The sequence below is a fragment of the Natator depressus genome, chromosome 7, assembly GCF_965152275.1.
Source record: "Natator depressus isolate rNatDep1 chromosome 7, rNatDep2.hap1, whole genome shotgun sequence".
NCBI lineage: Eukaryota > Metazoa > Chordata > Testudines > Cheloniidae > Natator > Natator depressus.
In genome coordinates this window covers 2,324,627-2,342,685 of record NC_134240.1, presented here as the reverse complement: position 1 = coordinate 2,342,685, position 18,059 = coordinate 2,324,627, and the positions used below count along the sequence as shown (strand labels likewise).

Here is an 18,059-nt window from a genome sequence, read left to right as displayed (position 1 = left end):
CTGCTTATTTCTGGGGCAGGGTGTAATAGGATCGCGAGGCCTCCAGCAGGGAGCCTCAAAGGGCCTGATACACCCAAACACACTCACCTATTCCACTCACTGATCAAGAGGTAGTGTGGCTTTAAAAGCTGTGGGATGTGAAGATCAATCTCTGCCCAGTTTAGTGAGATCACACAAGACAAGAGGTCAAATTCTACGCTGGTGTAAGATGCCTATAAAGTGGTGCCCTCTATATTACACCTGTGTACACCAACAGAGAATTTGAGCTATACAGTCCATGTTATAAACCTTGCAATTTGCTCTTTGCAATCAGAGCCTTGCACCTACACAGGGGCACATTGACTTCAGTAGGTCTGGGCTTAGCACACTGAGCCACCCAGACATCTTTTTATAAATGAAAAAAGCAACCTAAATCTGCCTTGTGAACTTATATGAACTTGGTCACATTATGAAAGTTAGAACCATGTTTATTTATGAAAAATTTAAGCAGATAAAGCATGTTGTATCAAAATGCCATACCTTCCCTGTGGCGGTTCAATGACAAGACAGAACACAGCTTTTAGCAAGCAAGCAGGCTGGTCTCTGCTAACGGGCTTCTGCCTGTCAGCTTTCCACCTTCCCCTTTATTCTCTCTCTCTCCCCCTGCGCATTACATTCTCCAACAGATAAAAGGAATACATTGGCTTTGTTTAACATTCTTATTTACCAATTTCTATCTACCGCATTCCTTGCTCTCGGGCCTTGAGCCCAGTCCTGGGAGGCTTCCCATGGTTCATATCATCTTGGCGAGATTCCAAGGTTGATGCCCTTGAAAGGAGCTGTGTGTGCACTACTCCTACACAACACTCCGGGTGTGCCCTGAATGTTGCCAAGCGCATAAACCTTTATGAATCCTACATCCCCTCCTTTTTTGTTTATTTGTGCTCGGCCATCTCATGGTAGCCATCAATTTGCATTTGCAAGCCAATTAACTCCCGGACAGACAAGGTCATAACTCGTGGAGCCTGCCAGGGCGGGTCTCGACAAAGCCTTAACAAAAAGGAATACATTGTACACAGCAGCAGCAAAAAATAAGCTTAAAAAGGTAAAGTGTGATTGGCCTGGCCCCGATTAGCCATGCTAGAGTACTGGGAAGAGAGGTTTGAGTAAGCGGCGAGCATCATCTCATTCCCAATTTCCTCAGGGTGATGACATACTGGAATAAGGCACGTACCTAACAATTCTTCAGCTGCTACAAAATCAAATAAACAAAAGTGGGTAACATTTGCTATTGAAGCCAATCTTTCCCATAGGTTATATGTCATTCGGGCCTGTAACGGAGAAAGCGCTCCCGAATCAACCCCTCCAGGAAATAGCAGGCACAAAAGGCATACAATCAGTACAGAATTAGCAGTAATTTGGGCGAGAATTGCCACAAACAAAGTCTCAAGAGTCTCTGGCTGTTGGTTTGCTGCCAGTCTTCGTTGAGCCGCGGCGACCAATGCTTTTACTGCTCCCCATGTCACGGGCTGGCTTGGGACGCTACGCCTCTTCTGTTTCCGTCCCGCCGTTGTCGACCCGGGAGACACCGCGGTCTCCTCCAAGGTCAGCTGAAAATCCGGTATGGGGTTCGACAGCCCTGGTGCCACGCCATGCTGTTTCAGTGCCGGTCGCACACACCAGGCCGGAGCCCACAACGGTCCTGCAGGGAGAAACACAGCAGCATATCCCCGACCCCAAGTGATTAAAGGCACTGGGCCCAACCATTGCGGATCGGGCAGCTGATGGTAATAGACACGCGGTCTTTCCATTTGTGAAAATGCCGATCCGCGGGGGTCTGCTGATCTGCGTTCAGCGTTAAATTATTTAAAGTAAACAAAAGGATATGCAATTGTTGCTGAATGTCTCCTAAGATTCGGAGACGCAGCTCCCCTTGTTTTAATTGTTTGTCGAGCAAGATTTTTAGCATGCGATTTGCACGTTCAACAATAGCTTGGCCTGTGGAATTATAAGGGATCCCGTGTTTGAGACGGATGTCCCATTGGGCACAAAAGATGAAAAGTGCTGTGGAGCAATAGGCTGGGGCATTATCCATTTTTATCTGGCTCGGGTGACCCATAACAGCAAAACAGGCTAGCAAATGGTGAATAACTTTGGGAGTGGCTTCCCCACGCTGTGGGGTCGCCCAAAGGAATCCCAAATAGGTATCAATGAAAACATGTAAAAACGAATAGGGGTGGAATTGTGGCACGTGAGTGACGTCCATTTGCCACAGCTGATTCGCTGCGGTACCTCTAGGGTTAACGGCATAAAAAAAGGTAGGGGCAGCAGCGGCACAGTGGGGGCAGGAATGAACAATAGAACGTGCATGATCATCAGGAATATGAAACTGTCGGGCCAAAACAGAGGCAGACTGATGAAAAAAGGAATGGCTTTCAATGGGGTCAGAAAAAAGGGAATTTACCTGACCACGTAACGCGCGATCGGCGAGCGCATTGCCTTCAATGAGTAGCCCAAGCAGAGGGGTATGACTGCGAATATGAGCAACAAAATAAGGGAAATTACGAGTGGTGAGGAGATACTGTAAAGACAAAAACAGGCGAAGGAGGTCCGCATCGACCTGAGGGGTAATGAGGGCAAGGGGTAAATGATCAATTACCTGATAAACATAATGCGTGTCCATGATCAAATTAAAGGGACAATCAGCAAAAAATTGAAAGGCCAAAATAACAGCAGCTAATTCCAAGGACTAGTAAAGCTCTCCAAGCGCTGTGCATGCAAATATTGTTGTACAAGTGAATGAAGCGCTTTCAGCTTTTCTAGAGGGAGGGGCCACTAGTCAATCCATATGGGCTCTAAGGATTGCCATACCAATGGTAATGCGGATGGCAAGGTGGGTGAGGGAGGATTTTGGGCCATTATATATTAATATTGAGGGTGGTGTCCAGCTTTGTAAGTAAATCACGGCCCCAAATATTGAGGTGGACAGGGAGTACAAAAGGGCGGATTGTAGCAAGGGCACAGCCTCCTGGTTTAGAGACCGTGACCCAAGACAAACTTTGGCGCCCGGGTTTGCTACCCCCGATCCCCCACAACTCTTTAGAAGGAACTGTTGGCCAACCGACTGGCCATTCCGGATCACGAATCACCGTAACGTCAGCTCCAGTGTCCACCAACCCTGTAAAAGGAACATTATTTAAGAGAAGTGTTAACTGAGGTTTTGAGGGGCAGACCGACATTGTCAGAGCAACAAGTGGAGAGGACATATTGTGAGACGGCGACTGAGACAGCGTCGATCCAAAGCCATTCCCGCCCCGGGTTCGATCCTCTGCGGCTGGCACCTGATAGGGGACTAAAATCAATTGTGCAATTGACCGTCCACGCGGGAGCGATTGCGGAAGATGGGTCCACACCTGAACCTTAATAACACCAGTGTAATCAGCATCGATGACTCCTGGGATGACAAAAAAACCCTGTTTCCCAGCGTGTGAGCGAGGGAGAACCAGACCCAGAAATCCGGCAGGGAGAGGTCCCGTCACCTGTGTAGGTATGGCGCAAACCTCCCCTGGCAACTGAAAATCAGCGTCCTCCTGCATAATCAAATCAAGCCCTGTACTTCCGGCAGTCGCCGCCCTCATGGAATCTATGGATTGTAAGGCAGAGGAACAGTTGTCTGAGTGGGAAACACCCCCGTTTGGCCCTGGGTTCGGGGGGGACCTGTTGTGCGGTTTCCCGACCCGCTACGACACTGATTAGCCCAGTGATAGCCCTTCCGACACTTGGGGCACTTCTTTGAGGGGCGGGCGGGCGCCGTCGATGAGCGGCACTCCCGCTGAAAATGACCCTCCTTACCACAGCGGTAACAACGCTTCCCCTCCTTCCCGCTTTTCCGCAGGGCGGCGGCCAGAACTCCAGCTTTATGGGCTTGGGTTCCGATATTTTGGCACGCCCGCAGCATGTCCGACAGCTCTAGAATTCCAGAGGCTTGTGCAGCCTGGAGAGCACGGCGGCAATCCTCGTTTGCATTTTCAACCGCCATTTTTAACAGGATCTCCTGAGCTGCCGCAGGGTTATCCACCTGTCGGAGGATAGCCTCCTGCAATCTGTTGGTAAAATCCATAAAGGACTCTGATGCACCCTGACGGATACTGGCAAAGCTTTTAGTAGGCCTGCCCGAATCCGGGACCTTCCGGAAAGCATGCTGGGCGCAGGCGGAAATAATGGGGAAGACGGCCTGAGGGAGTTGAGACTGCAGCTGAACGATAGCAAACTGGCCCTCCCCTGCCAAGTGCTCATAAATGACACCTTGCTCTCTATATACCTGGGCCTGGCGTTCCGCCATCTGCCGATACTCACTAAGCCAAATAACATACTGACTGGGCGTCAGCATCATGTGCAACAGCGCCTTCCAGTCTTCAGGGATCAGGGAGTACCCAGTACTTAGCCCTTCAATGAGACCCCGCACATACGTGCTAGTCAGGCCGAACTCGCGAATCGCTTTCTTTACCTCCCTGATCACCGAGTAAGGCAAACTGACCCAGTCTGCAACCTGGTTGCCCTGGCCATCATCCTGCCAGGTCACCGGACAAACTGAGACCAGATCAGCCAGCTCCTCTGCTGTAAGATCTGAGCGAGTCTTCGCTGCGTGAACCATTTGTTGCACCAGCGAAAGCCCCTGAGCAGACGCAGACGACCCCCCGGGGGGCCCCGGAGCATGGGGCCCCACGGGCGGAGGGCGATCACACACCGGCTCCGGTGGGGAAGGCCAGGGAGGCAGTGGTAATAGAGGCACTGGGGGCGAAGCAGGGGGAGGGATGGTTGCAGGAGTGGACAGGGGTGGCGGGATCGGCAGCCCCTCTGTTGGCGCGGGAGAGGGTCTTTCTGAGGTGACACACTGTGTCGCATTGTCAGGAGGGGGGATGGCTGCAGGAGCGGACGGGCGTGGCGAGATCACCAGCCTCGTGAGGGAGGGCCTGTCCGAGGCGACACACTGTATCGCGTCGCGGCAGAGGTGCCAGGCATGTAAAGCCTGCACGGACGCCCGAGGCTCTTTGTGCAATGTCTGGCCCAACCGCTCCCAGTCCGCTAGCTTAAGGGTTCTGGCTTCAGGGTACCACGGGCATTGGGCACTCACCTCCTGTAGCAGGAGAGTGAGTTCTCGAGTGGGGCAGTCATGCTGAGCCTTACGCAGCAAATACTGTAGCTCATTGCGGTGTTGCACTTGCAAAGCAGAGAGGGAGCTTCCCATACTTACCACAACGAAAAATACTCACCGGGATCCACGAAGCGGATGAGTGACGCGTCTGAAACCCTTGCCGGGCGAGGTGAGTGCTGAGGGCCCCACGTTTGGGCGCCAGTTGTGGCGGTTCAATGACAAGACAGAACACAGCTTTTAGCAAGCAAGCAGGCTGGTCTCTGCTAACGGGCTTCTGCCTGTCAGCTTTCCACCTTCCCCTTTATTCTCTCTCTCTCCCCCCGCGCATTACATTCTCCAACAGATAAAAGGAATACATTGGCTTTGTTTAACATTCTTATTTACCAATTTCTATCTACCGCATTCCTTGCTCTCGGGCCTTGAGCCCAGTCCTGGGAGGCTTCCCATGGTTCATATCATCTTGGCGAGATTCCAAGGTTGATGCCCTTGAAAGGAGCTGTGTGTGCACTCCTCCTACACAACACTCCGGGTGTGCCCTGAATGTTGCCAAGCGCATAAACCTTTATGAATCCTACACTTCCCCAATGTCTAGATAACATACTAAGTCTATGGTAAATAACAAAACAAAACTCTACCATTTTCTTTTGTTGCCTCACAATAGTGAAAAATAGAATTCAATCCAGGGAAGTGCCAGGGGATGCCAACAACATTTAAATGAAAGTTTTCTGTGACTTGTTGCATCCAACTCTCTTGCAATCACCCATGAGACTTCCCACTTTGCAGACATCCCAGATGCTGCCAGAAGAATATGGGTGATTGATTGGGGCCGCAAGATTTAATGTATTCACTGAACCTTGCTCTGCTAACTGCTCATATTCATCTCAATAAGGATTGAATCAGCAGGTCACACTATGCCACCAGGATAATTACAGGCAGAATGTATGAGTTTTTTAAATCCACCCATTTTAGTTTATATCAAGCCTGAATGACAAGTAAGGTCCAAAAGGGCAGAGCAAATGCTGAGTATAATAAACAGACTGCAGATTGTTATAATATTGGGGCCCAATCCTGCAGTCCTGATGGAGACAAAACTCCCATTATTTTCAGTGGGAAGGTTGTTTGGGGGGGATATTTGCCTAAATAAGGACTTCAGGATTAGGCTCTTACCAGACTGCTGTACTCTGAAGAGACAGACATTTCATTACAATTTAGAGCAAAGCCCAAGCAGCTAACACATATGTAAACTATTTATTAAAAGTAATTACTACTACAGTGCACAATTTCCACACTTCTGTTTGGATCAGATTTCTCCACGTTTTGTTATTTGGTAATTTCGGTAGTATCTGGCTTTCACTAAGGTCCTGCTTTTTACTCAATTATCACAGCTAGGTTCACTGGAGCAGAAGAATGTCAAGGAGGCAACTTTGATGTTCTTAATATGTTTGTTTTCAGTTTCTGTAGATTTTTTGATTTTTTTTTTTTACTCATGAACGTGAAGGGCTAACATCGCTGGCTTTAGCTAGGCACATTGTGGACAGACGCAGTGGTGAGCTGGAGCCGGTTTGCACCGGTTCGCTAGAACCGGTTGTTAAATTTAGAAGCCCTTTTAGAACCGGTTGTTCCGCGAGGGACAACCGGTTGTAAAAGGGCTTCTAAATTTAACCAGCCAAAAGTGGCGCCTTAGGCGCCGACACCACGGGTGCTCCAGCCCTGGAGCACCCAAGGGGAAAATTTGGTGGGTGCAGAGCACCCACCAGCAGCTCCCCACCCCACTCCCGGCCCCAGCTCACCTCCGCTCCGCCTCCTCCCCTGAACGCACTGCCCCGCTCTGCTTCTCCGCCCCCCCAGGCTTCCCGTGAATCAGCTGTTTGCGCGGGAAGCCGAGGCAGGCTGAGAAGCAAGCAGCGGCTTCCTGCTCAGGCCCAGGGAGGTGGAGGTGAGTTTGGGGGGGGGTGCGAGGAGGGCCGCCCGCGCCGCAGCAGGTAACCCGGGGGGCGCGCAGGGGAACCGCTGTGTATGATAATCAAGGTGGGCCATTTCCCTGGATTTGTGCTGGAAATGGCCCACCTTGATTATCATACACATTGTAAGGAGAGTGATCACTTTAGATAAGCTTTACCAGCAGGAGAGTGGGGTGGGGGGAGAGAAAACCTTTTGTAGTGGTAAACACCCATTTTTTCATGCTTTGTGTGTATAAAAAGATCTTCTACACTTTCCACAGTATGCATCCAATGAAGTGAGCTGTAGCTCATGAAAGCTTATGCTCAAATAAATTGGTTAGTCTCTAAGGTGCCACAAGTACTCCTTTTCTTTTTGTGAATACAGACTAACATGGCTGTTACTCTGAAACCTATCTTTTAGGGGCCACACAGGAGCCACAATCAGAGCCATCTGCATATAATCAAGGAGGGTCCCTGCTCCACAGGAGGGCTGCCCTATTTAACACAGGAAGAGGCAGCTGAGTGTGTGTGACATTGAGATTAGATGGTAAATAATTGGTATGGGATGGTGATCTCTGGTCCAGGCCCTTGACAATTTGTCTGACCAGGCCCAGGGACTTTATGTTTTGAGTAATCCAAATCTGTGCTCTGAAGCACGAGTCTTTTGCCAGGATCCCAGCAAGCACAGTTAGGGCCAAGGGTCAAAGCAAGGGCAAACCAAATGATGCAGGTCTGTGCAAAACTGCACTTAGCATGCCCCTTTTACCAGCATAGTTTTTTAGAAAGACATCCATCCTTGCTGTAAAGATCCAAAGTGATGGAGAATCCACCGTATCCCTAGGTAAATTGTTCCAATGGTTAAATACCTGCACTATTAAAAATGTGCACCTTATTTCTGGTTTGAATTTGTCAGCCTACAGTACTGAATATTCTGGGTTCAAAACTACTGACAACCCGTGTGTGTGTGGGGGGGGGGGGTCATTACAGTACTTTCCCATGTGCTCATCTAGCTTTTGGGGAGGAGGCAGTTCTACCTTAGCACAATATTCCCTTTAGCTAGCGAAAAAAATACCCTTTAACTGAAGTGATGCTGCAATTAAATTGTTCACAGTAAATTGCTTGAAATGAAGGTCTGCAAACTTGAACTAGTTTTGTGAAGGGAATTCGTGCTTTAACAATCTATCAGAATTCTTGGCGGGTGTCAGCAAACAGGCGGATAAGGGTGATCCACTCAAATGCAGTGTACTTGGATTGTCAGAAAGCCTTTGATCAGTGCCCTTGCCAGAACTAAAATAGTCATGGGATAACAGCAGGGGTCTGTATAAAGGGGGGCAAACAGGGGCACAAGGCCCTTTCAATAATCGGGGGCACAGAACTCCTCCGCCACAGCCAAGTACTTGTGGCTACATTTATTCAGATGGCTCCATGGTGCATGAATTTTCATTGAAATGGTGAGTGTACTGCTGTTTATTTTTAGGCATATGATGTATGTGCATGTGTTGATATGGTTTGATGTGTATACTGTGTGTGTTTAACGTGCCCCTCCGAAAGCAGTCAAATTTAAATTCCTGTGCACACCCCATCTCAAAAAGGATAGAGTAGAATGAGAAAAGTTTCAGAGAAGGGCAACATGGATGATGCAGGGTCTGGAAGCCATTCTATATGAGGAGAGACTAAAAAGATTAGGGCTGTTAAAGTTAGAAAAGAAACAACTAAGGGGGGATATGATAGAGGTTTATAAAATCATGAAAGGTGTGGAAAAAGTGAATAAGGAAATGTTATTTACTCTTTCCCACAATACAAAAACCAGGGATCACCCGATGAAATTCATAGGCAACAGGTTTAATACAAACAAGAAGTATTCTTTAATACAACACACAATTAACCTGTGGAACTCATTGCCATGGGATAATCTGATGGCCAAAAGTACAGCTGAGTTCAAAAAAAGATAAGTTCATAGAGGATAAATCTGTGACAGGGTTCACTCACCAGAGCAGCGCCTCCTGCTGCTTGTGTCGGGGATTAGCTCTCTCAGCCAGCACACTCTCTCTGGTGGTGCCTCTCCTGCCACCTTTTCCACCCACAGACCCATCTCAGCCCAGGAACCGCAGCATCTTTTTCATGCCTTGTCCCTCTGGCCGTGTCACCATCTGTGGTTTCCCCCCTTCCAGGGATTAGGTATCTCAGTCCAACTGTCAAGCTACTTTCCCAGTGGTGGGGAGGGGAGATCTGGGAATAACAGCTGTCAAGTGCCTTGAAACCACAGGCTTTGGTTCAAAGCTGCCCCTGTTAATCTTCAGTAAGGATTCTTCCTAGAAGGGCACCAACTTGCAAAATATTAAATTGTTTGCAGATTTGATGCAAGGAATCACCAAAAAAAAAAAATCTGATGTTTCCTGCCTGCTTTGTATATCTGCAGTTGACAAACTCCCACCAACATTCTGCTGTCCATTCCCAGAAGTGAGCCTTTATCTTTCACTTCCCAGCCCACAGACCAAAAATCCTCAGATACATCCTGTACTGTTGCCTACATATGTATTTTTAATGAGTTGTAAACTTGGTTCAGGAAAGAAAATAAGTTGATGTGTGAAACCCAGAATTTTAGCAAACTATAACACACCAATAAATGAGAGAGTTGAATAAGTGGAAAAGTGAATCTGGAGAGTTGTGTTGAATTGTTCTCGTTCTCAGTTCTGTTATCAAATTCAAGTTGTGCTCACTGTTTTCTTTTTTTGCACTACAACCTCCCTTCGTTGGTTGCTGGGAGGATTAGTTACTATTCTTCTGGTGTTTTGAAAATATAAATCAATATATAATTGCGAAGTAGGCCTATACATCTTGGGCCCCAATCCTGCAAAGACGTATGTATACATTGCCTTCAATGAGACTACTCAGAGTATAAGGTTAGGCATGTGCATTAGTCTTTGCAAGATCTGGACCTCAGGCAGTAGCATCTGCCGCATTTCAATCCAGAGACATATCTGGGAGGAAGACATCCCTGGCAATGTTGTTCTTCACTCAGATGACAGCTCCCCATAGTTCTGACTGGGAACCCTCTCATGTCCTGCCAAGTTCCACAGGGAGGGAAGTTTCATCATTAAAAGCCCCATTTCCATAAGCTTTATTAATTGTTACTATTATTATTAATTATTTAACATTGACATTGTGGTAGTGCCTAGAGGCCATAACCAGGTTGGGCCCTATTGTGCTAGACAACATACAAGTGTAAAATACAGGGCAGACCCTGCTCCAAAGAGCTTTGAGCCACAATTCTGGCCCTTTAAAGATCTACCCTTCATGTCTCTTGATTTGCACTAGCTTTACATCTCACTTTGTACTGGCTACTCCAGCACTTTTCAAAGCATTCTGGCTACCCTGCCTGCAAGGAAATGTGCACTGACCTCCAACAGGAAAAGGTAGTGTACCTGTTAGTGGAAAGCAATTAAGTTAATAATGAAAATAGCCACGCTTTGTGTAGTTCTGCCAAAAACCTGAGATTTATTAATAGAACATTGGCTTGGAAATAAAAGTGTTAAGCCCTATTTAGGTAACTTTTATGTGCCTTTTCCACACATTCTGTTCTTGGGAAATCTGGGGAATTTAACTGTACTAATAGATGCCCATTAAGAGTGCATGTGTTGTATCCAGAAAACCTTGAGCTCTGTACAAAGGATAATCAGTCCCAGCTACCCAGCATTACAAACTGCATGGAAGTGTTTTCAGCTTCACAGACTGCTTACAATTCATAAATAGCAGAAAGAAGAGGAGGGAAATAAAAATCTGAACATCTGCCAAACAGACAGGCCACAAAACACTCCAGGTGTGGATAAGAGCAGGAGCTGCAGATCCCGCAAGTGTTTCTTTTGAAAATTTCCTAGGATTATTTCTTAGGGCTCACTTTGCCATTTCCCTAAGCCCCGTTACACTGCTCATATGATACATAACGGGCCCTTTAAAGTGCCTTCATTGTAAAGAGATTCTCTGGCCAGCGAAGAGTGTGATGGCTCTATACCTGCTCTCTCCAGCCTAAGGAGCATACCAGGGCACACTGGGGAAGGGAGATGATATGGCCTGCTGCTGGGGGCATGTCTCCCAGCACTGGTTAACTGACTTGTGTTAGTGGGGCTCAGGCTAGTGCTCTGAACATACCAATGTGGACATTCTATCTTGGGCTGGAGCTTGGGCTCTCAAGCCCACCTAACCCCCACGGCTCCAGAGCCTGAGCCAGAACATCCACACTGCTCTTTTGTTTTGTGCTCTAGCAAGAGTCCTGCAAACACAAGTCTGTTAACCAGTGCTGGGAAACATGCTTCCAGCAGCAATGTAGACATACCCTAGGGAGTCCTAGGCATCCTGAGACCAACCCTGAAATGTCTGACTTCGTAGGGCCCCAAAAGGCCCATGACTGTCTCAATAATAAAGGACTTAGAGCCACCTTTGCCTTCTCTTGCTGCATTCCTGCACAGGCATAGAGAATCAGGGCCACATTGTTTAAGTATTTTGTACATTCTAAGCCCACTTGGAATTAGCCCTGACTCATAAATAAAATGGCACTAAGACAGATTTGGGGTCATGATATCTACCTAATATTCCATATAGCTTTGTGCAGAAGTAGTCCTTGATTAGTAGCCCACACGTTTACCACATAGTTTCTCGTAGAAGTTGCCCTCATTCAATATCTGCTCCTTTACTATGCATCTTTCAGTGAAACTGCAGGAGAAAGCAATAAAAGCAGTGGCTCATACACAAAGATATACAGGATGTTCCCTCTGCTAACACAGCTGAAGGCCACGATTACCATTTCTAACCAAGCAAATGCCCCTGTGTATGATATTTACAAGCTCTGAACCATGATGTGCAGACAATGAAATGATACAAGCCTTATTTATGCTGTGAAACAAGCTGTTACCTTGATTGCAATTAGACAGCCCTCAATTCTGTGGCTGCTGTGCAGGTGCATCTCCCATGGGCTTGCGAAGTGGTTGCAATTACAGAGGAGTGGCAGGTAGGGGATGTTGACTTGGATCATTACGGGCTCTTCATTATGGATTTTCAAGTGCGCAGCACCCACAACTGAAATCTTATCCTCAGATGAGCTCAGCTCTCCTTTGGGAACCTAAATGTAAAGGTTAAGGTTTCAGACTTGCTCAGCACCCAAAGAGCTGAGCTCTTTTGAAAACCTGGCCTTATCATACATGTCACCTATCTTTGCGTCAGTCTGTTTGCCTGTAAAACAGGGGGGACAATGCTTAGCCATCTTTGTGGCTTTGGGGGCGAAAGGTACTAAGTATTATAATAATTACATTATACTGTTACTTAAAAATAATAAAAACTTCAAAAGTTTGAAAATATATTGGGCCAGATTGTTGGATATGGTATAGGCCTTTGTGCCACAGCACCAACCATTTGTGGCCACTAAGTCGGCATATATGACTCCAAGAAGATCACCCCAGTTTGCAAGGGGAACCTCCAGTGGCATAAAGCCAGTGTGGGCTCCTACCCTCCGCCTCCCTCCTGCTATTATAGGGAATGTGGTTAGAGGAAAAGAGCCCCTATGTTGCCCTCTTCCCCAGTTGTAGTTTTGGCTGCTTGGGGCTGCTAGCACAAGTGTAAGTTGTAGGTGTAAGTTAGAGCAGCCCTAGGGCTTCCTGTGATTTACAGCAGGGGACCAGCTCTGAACACAGCAGTCCTTGGTTTGGGGGAGTACAAGAATGTGCTTTATGCTGCCTTTACAAGCTGAGCTGTGTGCCCCCCATGGCAGCCAAGAAGCTGTCAGATTGTGTTCCTCTCATTTTGTTTTTATTGTGCAGACTCTCATTTTACCCTCTTTCATCCCTGTTTGTGGTGCTAGAGCTTTAATTAGAGCTAAAACCACCACTAATGCTACCACTCTCCTGATATTAACATTCATTTCGGCTTTAGCAAAACAGGTGTCAGGAGGAACGAATATGATTGCATTTCGCTATTTAATTACCAGAATGGTAAAATTGGAGTGGTAATGAGTAAAACACTACTTTAACATTTAGCAGCATCAGAACTCCTAAGTTTTGGTAAAAATATGCAACACTAATGAGTTGTTATAATCCTTGAGGGTTGGGACCAGAAGTTGAATCCTTCATTATCCAATCAGAATCCTACTTTTGGCCTTGTCACTTTTGTAACCACTTTGAGGTGTGGCTGCAGCTTTCTCCCTTCCCTCCTCAGGGGTAAGCACCTGGATTCACCTATAGGGGCACCTGGTACTTCCACCCAAGGAAACACCTCCTAGTGCAGAGAACACAGAGGGCCTGTCTCTTGGGAAAATATTCAACACCTAATCTCATGCAGAGGAGTGCCAGTCAGAGCACACAAGAATAAAACAGCTATCACAATTCCAAGAGTAATAAAATAGTAACTGAGACTTTATTAGTTACGGGGAACTCGGGATAAGGGATATGCAAGAAGGAATTGAGATAATAAAAGACAAAAACAATAATACATAAATACTAACCCTTCCAACATTTACAGCCAGTACAAACCACCCTGTCCTCCCTGCCAATACCTGTCTGGGCAAAGAGTGAGTTTAGGCTCAGGCTTTGATGGGTGGTGCAGCACTGAAATCAGTGGTCAGTTTAAAACACAATATCAAAATAAACAGGAAGGGATGTTCTTACAAAGTATCCACACCAAGGATAGTAAGATTGTCTTTGTGGCTCTCTGGTCTGGAATCAAATGTGGCATTAGAGTAAACTAACATTGCCATGGAATATGCCACAGAATTAGAAGTGCTTGCTGTGGAATTTGGTCCCATTTTGCCATGGAGTACCTGGGGCCCTGATACTGGTAGTTTAAAATGAGTCTAATGTGCAGCAGCGTTATTGAAATCAACTTGGGAGCTGCATGTGACCAGTGATTTTTTTTTAAAAGAACTCTTTACATATTCAGTTCAAGATAGAGCTAGAATGAGCAAAAATGCCAAAATAAAACCTATTACAAGATCTTCATAAACCATAAAAGCAAAATTGTGTTTGGGAAGCTACCTACACTCTGATGTTTCTTCGGATTAAAGGTTTGACAAGAATACACAGTTGGAGCAAAAGGGAAGAGGCAGAGTAAATCTGGATTTCCAAAATTATTTATCTTGAAAATTGTTCCGGAATTCAGGAATGTGTCTTAGCTACACTTCCACTCCTACTCCCACTGATGGCAAATTTCCCATTGACTTTGGCCCTAAATTCTATAGTACATTTGCATTTTTAAGAGACTGTACACTGCTCATCTGCTTGGTGAAATACCAGCTGACAGCCATGAGTACTCTGGTGGCTTCTCAAAAGAGAACTGGTGCCAGGGAAGACTGGCACAGCCACAAAGGATTAACATTACTCTGATGAGCAGCCAGCAAAACTGACACTCCTATCAAACGGCAAGGAGAACTGAATGAAAACTCAAAAAACCCCAGGAGAGGAGAGTAAAGGGTCTGGTAAGCTAGTCAGGCTGATAGTAGATTGCTGGGACAGGATTATGATCCACAAAGAAAAACTGACAGGTTTCAGAGTAGCAGCCGTGTTAGCCTGTATCCGCAAAAAGAACAGGAGTACTTGTGGCAGTATGTGACAAAATCGACATGTATTAAAGCAAAATCTGCATAAGTGAATGTGGTTTACAAGTCTTTGAAGTAAGACTGGTCTATAAACAACAGCATGCACACTACATGGAAGAAAAATATTGAGCCCAGGCAGCTGGATTAGTGATGAGATGCTAGTGGGACTGAATCAGGATGCCCTCTGCAGAGCTCTCATCCACATACCTGTAAATGTTGGACCATGAGGTGTCTAGGAGTAAAAAGGGGAGGAAAATTCATTGGCCAGCCCTGAAAAAAGCTAAAATATGTAAACAGATGGGGAGTTAGTCATTAGACTACAACAGCTTAAGAAGTGGCAGAATTATTTGACAATTACGTGCAGTCATTCTTCTGCCAACTTTGTCCTTTGGTTTAAACAGCTCTTCCCCCTCCCTTATCTATTTATAGAGAGCAATCCAATTCTTTCTCACCCTTTGTTCTTCTAGGCTAACCAAGCCAAGCTCTTTCAGTCTTCTCTCATAAGCAGCAGCGGTATTAAGGAGCGGCAACCCATGCAATTGCAGGGAGCCACAAAGCAACGATGGGGCCGCCGGACATAGTAACTCAGGTTCTTGTCCCTGGTGACAAATTGAAAACCAAAGTGAAATGCATCCGCTCAGCGTGATGACACAATGACGCAAACCCCAGCCAGCATGATGGGAGGCAACATTGGCAAAATTGAGTTTTGCAGGGGACTACAATGGGACAAATGCTGGCGCTGCTCGTAAATAGGCTCTCTGTCCCCTTGATCATCTTAGTAGCCCTTCACTGCATCTGTTCCAGTCTGAGTTCATCTTTCTTGAAAACGAGGACCAGAATACCACACAGTATTGCAGATAAGGTCTTACCAGGGCCTTCTACAATGGCATTAATACTTCCACATATCTACTGGAAATGCCTCATCTAATACATCCTAGGATCATCTTTGTGTTTTTATGGCAGCAATATGCTGGTGGTTCATAGTCACCCTGTGATCGACCTATTTACCCAGGTTGTTATCCTCTGACATTTGCTACTGATGAGTTACCAGCTTACAGCAGAAATTCTTGTTACTAGTCCCTAGTGCATGCCATTGCACTTTGTACAACTATTTCATCACATGCATAAGCTGGGTCATTTTAGGCAGTCTTCTGACAACTGGTGCCTTGTTCTGACTGATCAACAAAGAACAGGCTTCACAGTCAATACTTGACCTGATTTAGCACAGAGCACAGATATGACCCTTCATTTCTTTGGCAGGCAAAATTCCCATTGAAGATCTAGGCCCAAGTATGGAACAGTTGCCATCAATAAAATTTTATGAGGAAACAAAGCTTCAAGCAGTTTAGCCAATCTAGGTATGACCAAGAAACATTACATTTGCTCCTATTTCTTATTACAATATGTGATGATTTACACTATGCTGGCTAAGTAAATGAATAGTATTACTGGGGGGAGGGTGGAAATGGGGGGGGGTGTATGTGTACGCACGTTCATACGTGCTGGGGGTAAAATCCTTGCCCCATTGAAGTCAATAAGAGTTTTGCCATTGACTACAATGGAGCCAAGATTTCACCCTGAAAGAATTACATTAAATGGTTTACATTTATATTAGAAACTCCTAGTAAATGAGTTCATAACCTCTTAACTAAAGCAGATTAAAGAAAACTATACATATGGATCAGTATAATATGTACATTGATTAATGTAAGTGGAAATGTATTGCCACTTATTTATTATATCACTGATATTTCAGTCTTTTAATGGGTATTACAACTCCACAGAATCCCTTTGAATACTGAATATACTATAAGTGGCTGCTGTTTTAAAAGGATGTAGCCAGAGACACATCTGTGGAAAGGTTTCTTTATGTCCTTTTGTTTTTTATATAATACAGTCAGTTTTCCACATGCTTAAATATATTAAGTGTACAGAGTAGTTTATAAAGTATCATTTCAAACTTAAGAACAACCCTAAAAATTACAAATTAACCCCTCAAGTACAAAGCAACTTCACTTCCTTAAGCTGTCTTCTGCCTCCACCCCAACCAGTACCTTTTCTAAGAGAGAATACATAATTAGCCAAGCAGAGAATGTACTTTTATTACTACCCCATTTGAGATTCCCAGGGGGATTTCTATGCCTGTATGTCATAAAGGGCAACCAAATGTCACGGAAAGTTTCGCTTCTGCTTTGTGTAGCCAATTACTTAATTTTATCATTCATTCATTGTGTGATGTTATGATTAACTAACATGTCGTGTCATATATAATCATTGTATGTTGAATAGAATTAAATTGTAGGATTATAGAAGGATAGGATTGATTGGTAGTCTGAAGTGATAAATATGTATTAGGTATCTAAGTAAGTAGGGCTGAAACGCAAGGCCTACAGTCTGATGCCTGTCAGATTTTAGCTTAGCCATACTAGGCCTTAGGCTTAAGAAATGCTTGACATAAGAAAGTGACCAAAGAATAACCCGATGCCACAGGATTATGGGAAAAGATGCACCAATGGGTGGTACTGTGAAAAATTAACCACAGGATTAATTTTTGATTACAAGATACCCAGTAGTCACATTTTTCTAACACATGCCCTAACCGAAGGGTACACGATGTAAATGCTAATCAGAATAAAGGGAACTATAAGCAACCTATGAAAAACAGGGTACCCCAATATTCTTGGGGGACACAATATAGATAAGGAAAAAAGGGGGTTGACCCTTTCACACACATGCGCAGGGTATTAGGTATAGTCAGAATCAAATTATAAAAGAGGATGTCTGGAATGGGAAAAATGAGGTACCTTTGGGAATACTCCAGCAGGAACCACCTATCTATTGATGATCAATCTGTGGAGGACCCATTAGACCTTAAGACTATTTTGGAAGATGTAAGTATGACTACAGCTATAACTTGTGCATGGATATTTTTAGGATTTATATATGCTTGGATAATCATAACCTTGTTGGTAACGTTAATAAAATTGATAAGGCAGATGACGTTGTGAATGTCTGTTACTTTCCTTGATCTTCATGTGTTCCTAGAGACTCTAGATCTGAGACAAATGACAGAAGTAACTTTCACTCTGAGCTTGAAACTCTACCCACTGGAGTCAGACCCATGGTGGTATAATACACAATTACTGAAAATAGTAAATTAACTAAATTCACTTTACAAAGCTACTTTTGTGTTCAACACATTACTCATTCACAGACTCAGCTGGACATCAGCATTATCCATTCTGCTATGGAAGGTTGTGTGTCACTTTTCCAATGCCTTCAAATCACATTTAGCAGACATATTAGCTATTTTTAAACTAGATTTTATAAAAATTCTAACCCTAAAATGTGATGCATTGGACCTGAGTCCAGAGAGAGCTACAACTTACTGCCTCAAATATATTCC

General features: G+C 45.3%; 1 protein-coding gene across 1 annotated transcript; it reads right to left on the bottom strand.

The window, feature by feature from the left end:
- Positions 1-527: 527 nt before the first annotated feature.
- LOC141991369 (endogenous retrovirus group K member 21 Gag polyprotein-like) lies at positions 528-5,417 on the bottom strand. Its single transcript, XM_074959663.1, has 2 exons — positions 2,444-5,417; positions 528-1,681 (listed from the first exon to the last, which is right to left on the bottom strand). The coding sequence occupies exon 1, from the start codon at positions 5,225-5,227 to the stop codon at positions 3,623-3,625; it is 1,605 nt and encodes a 534-aa protein (XP_074815764.1). The 5' UTR covers positions 5,228-5,417; the 3' UTR covers positions 528-1,681; positions 2,444-3,622.
- Positions 5,418-18,059: the final 12,642 nt, after the last annotated feature.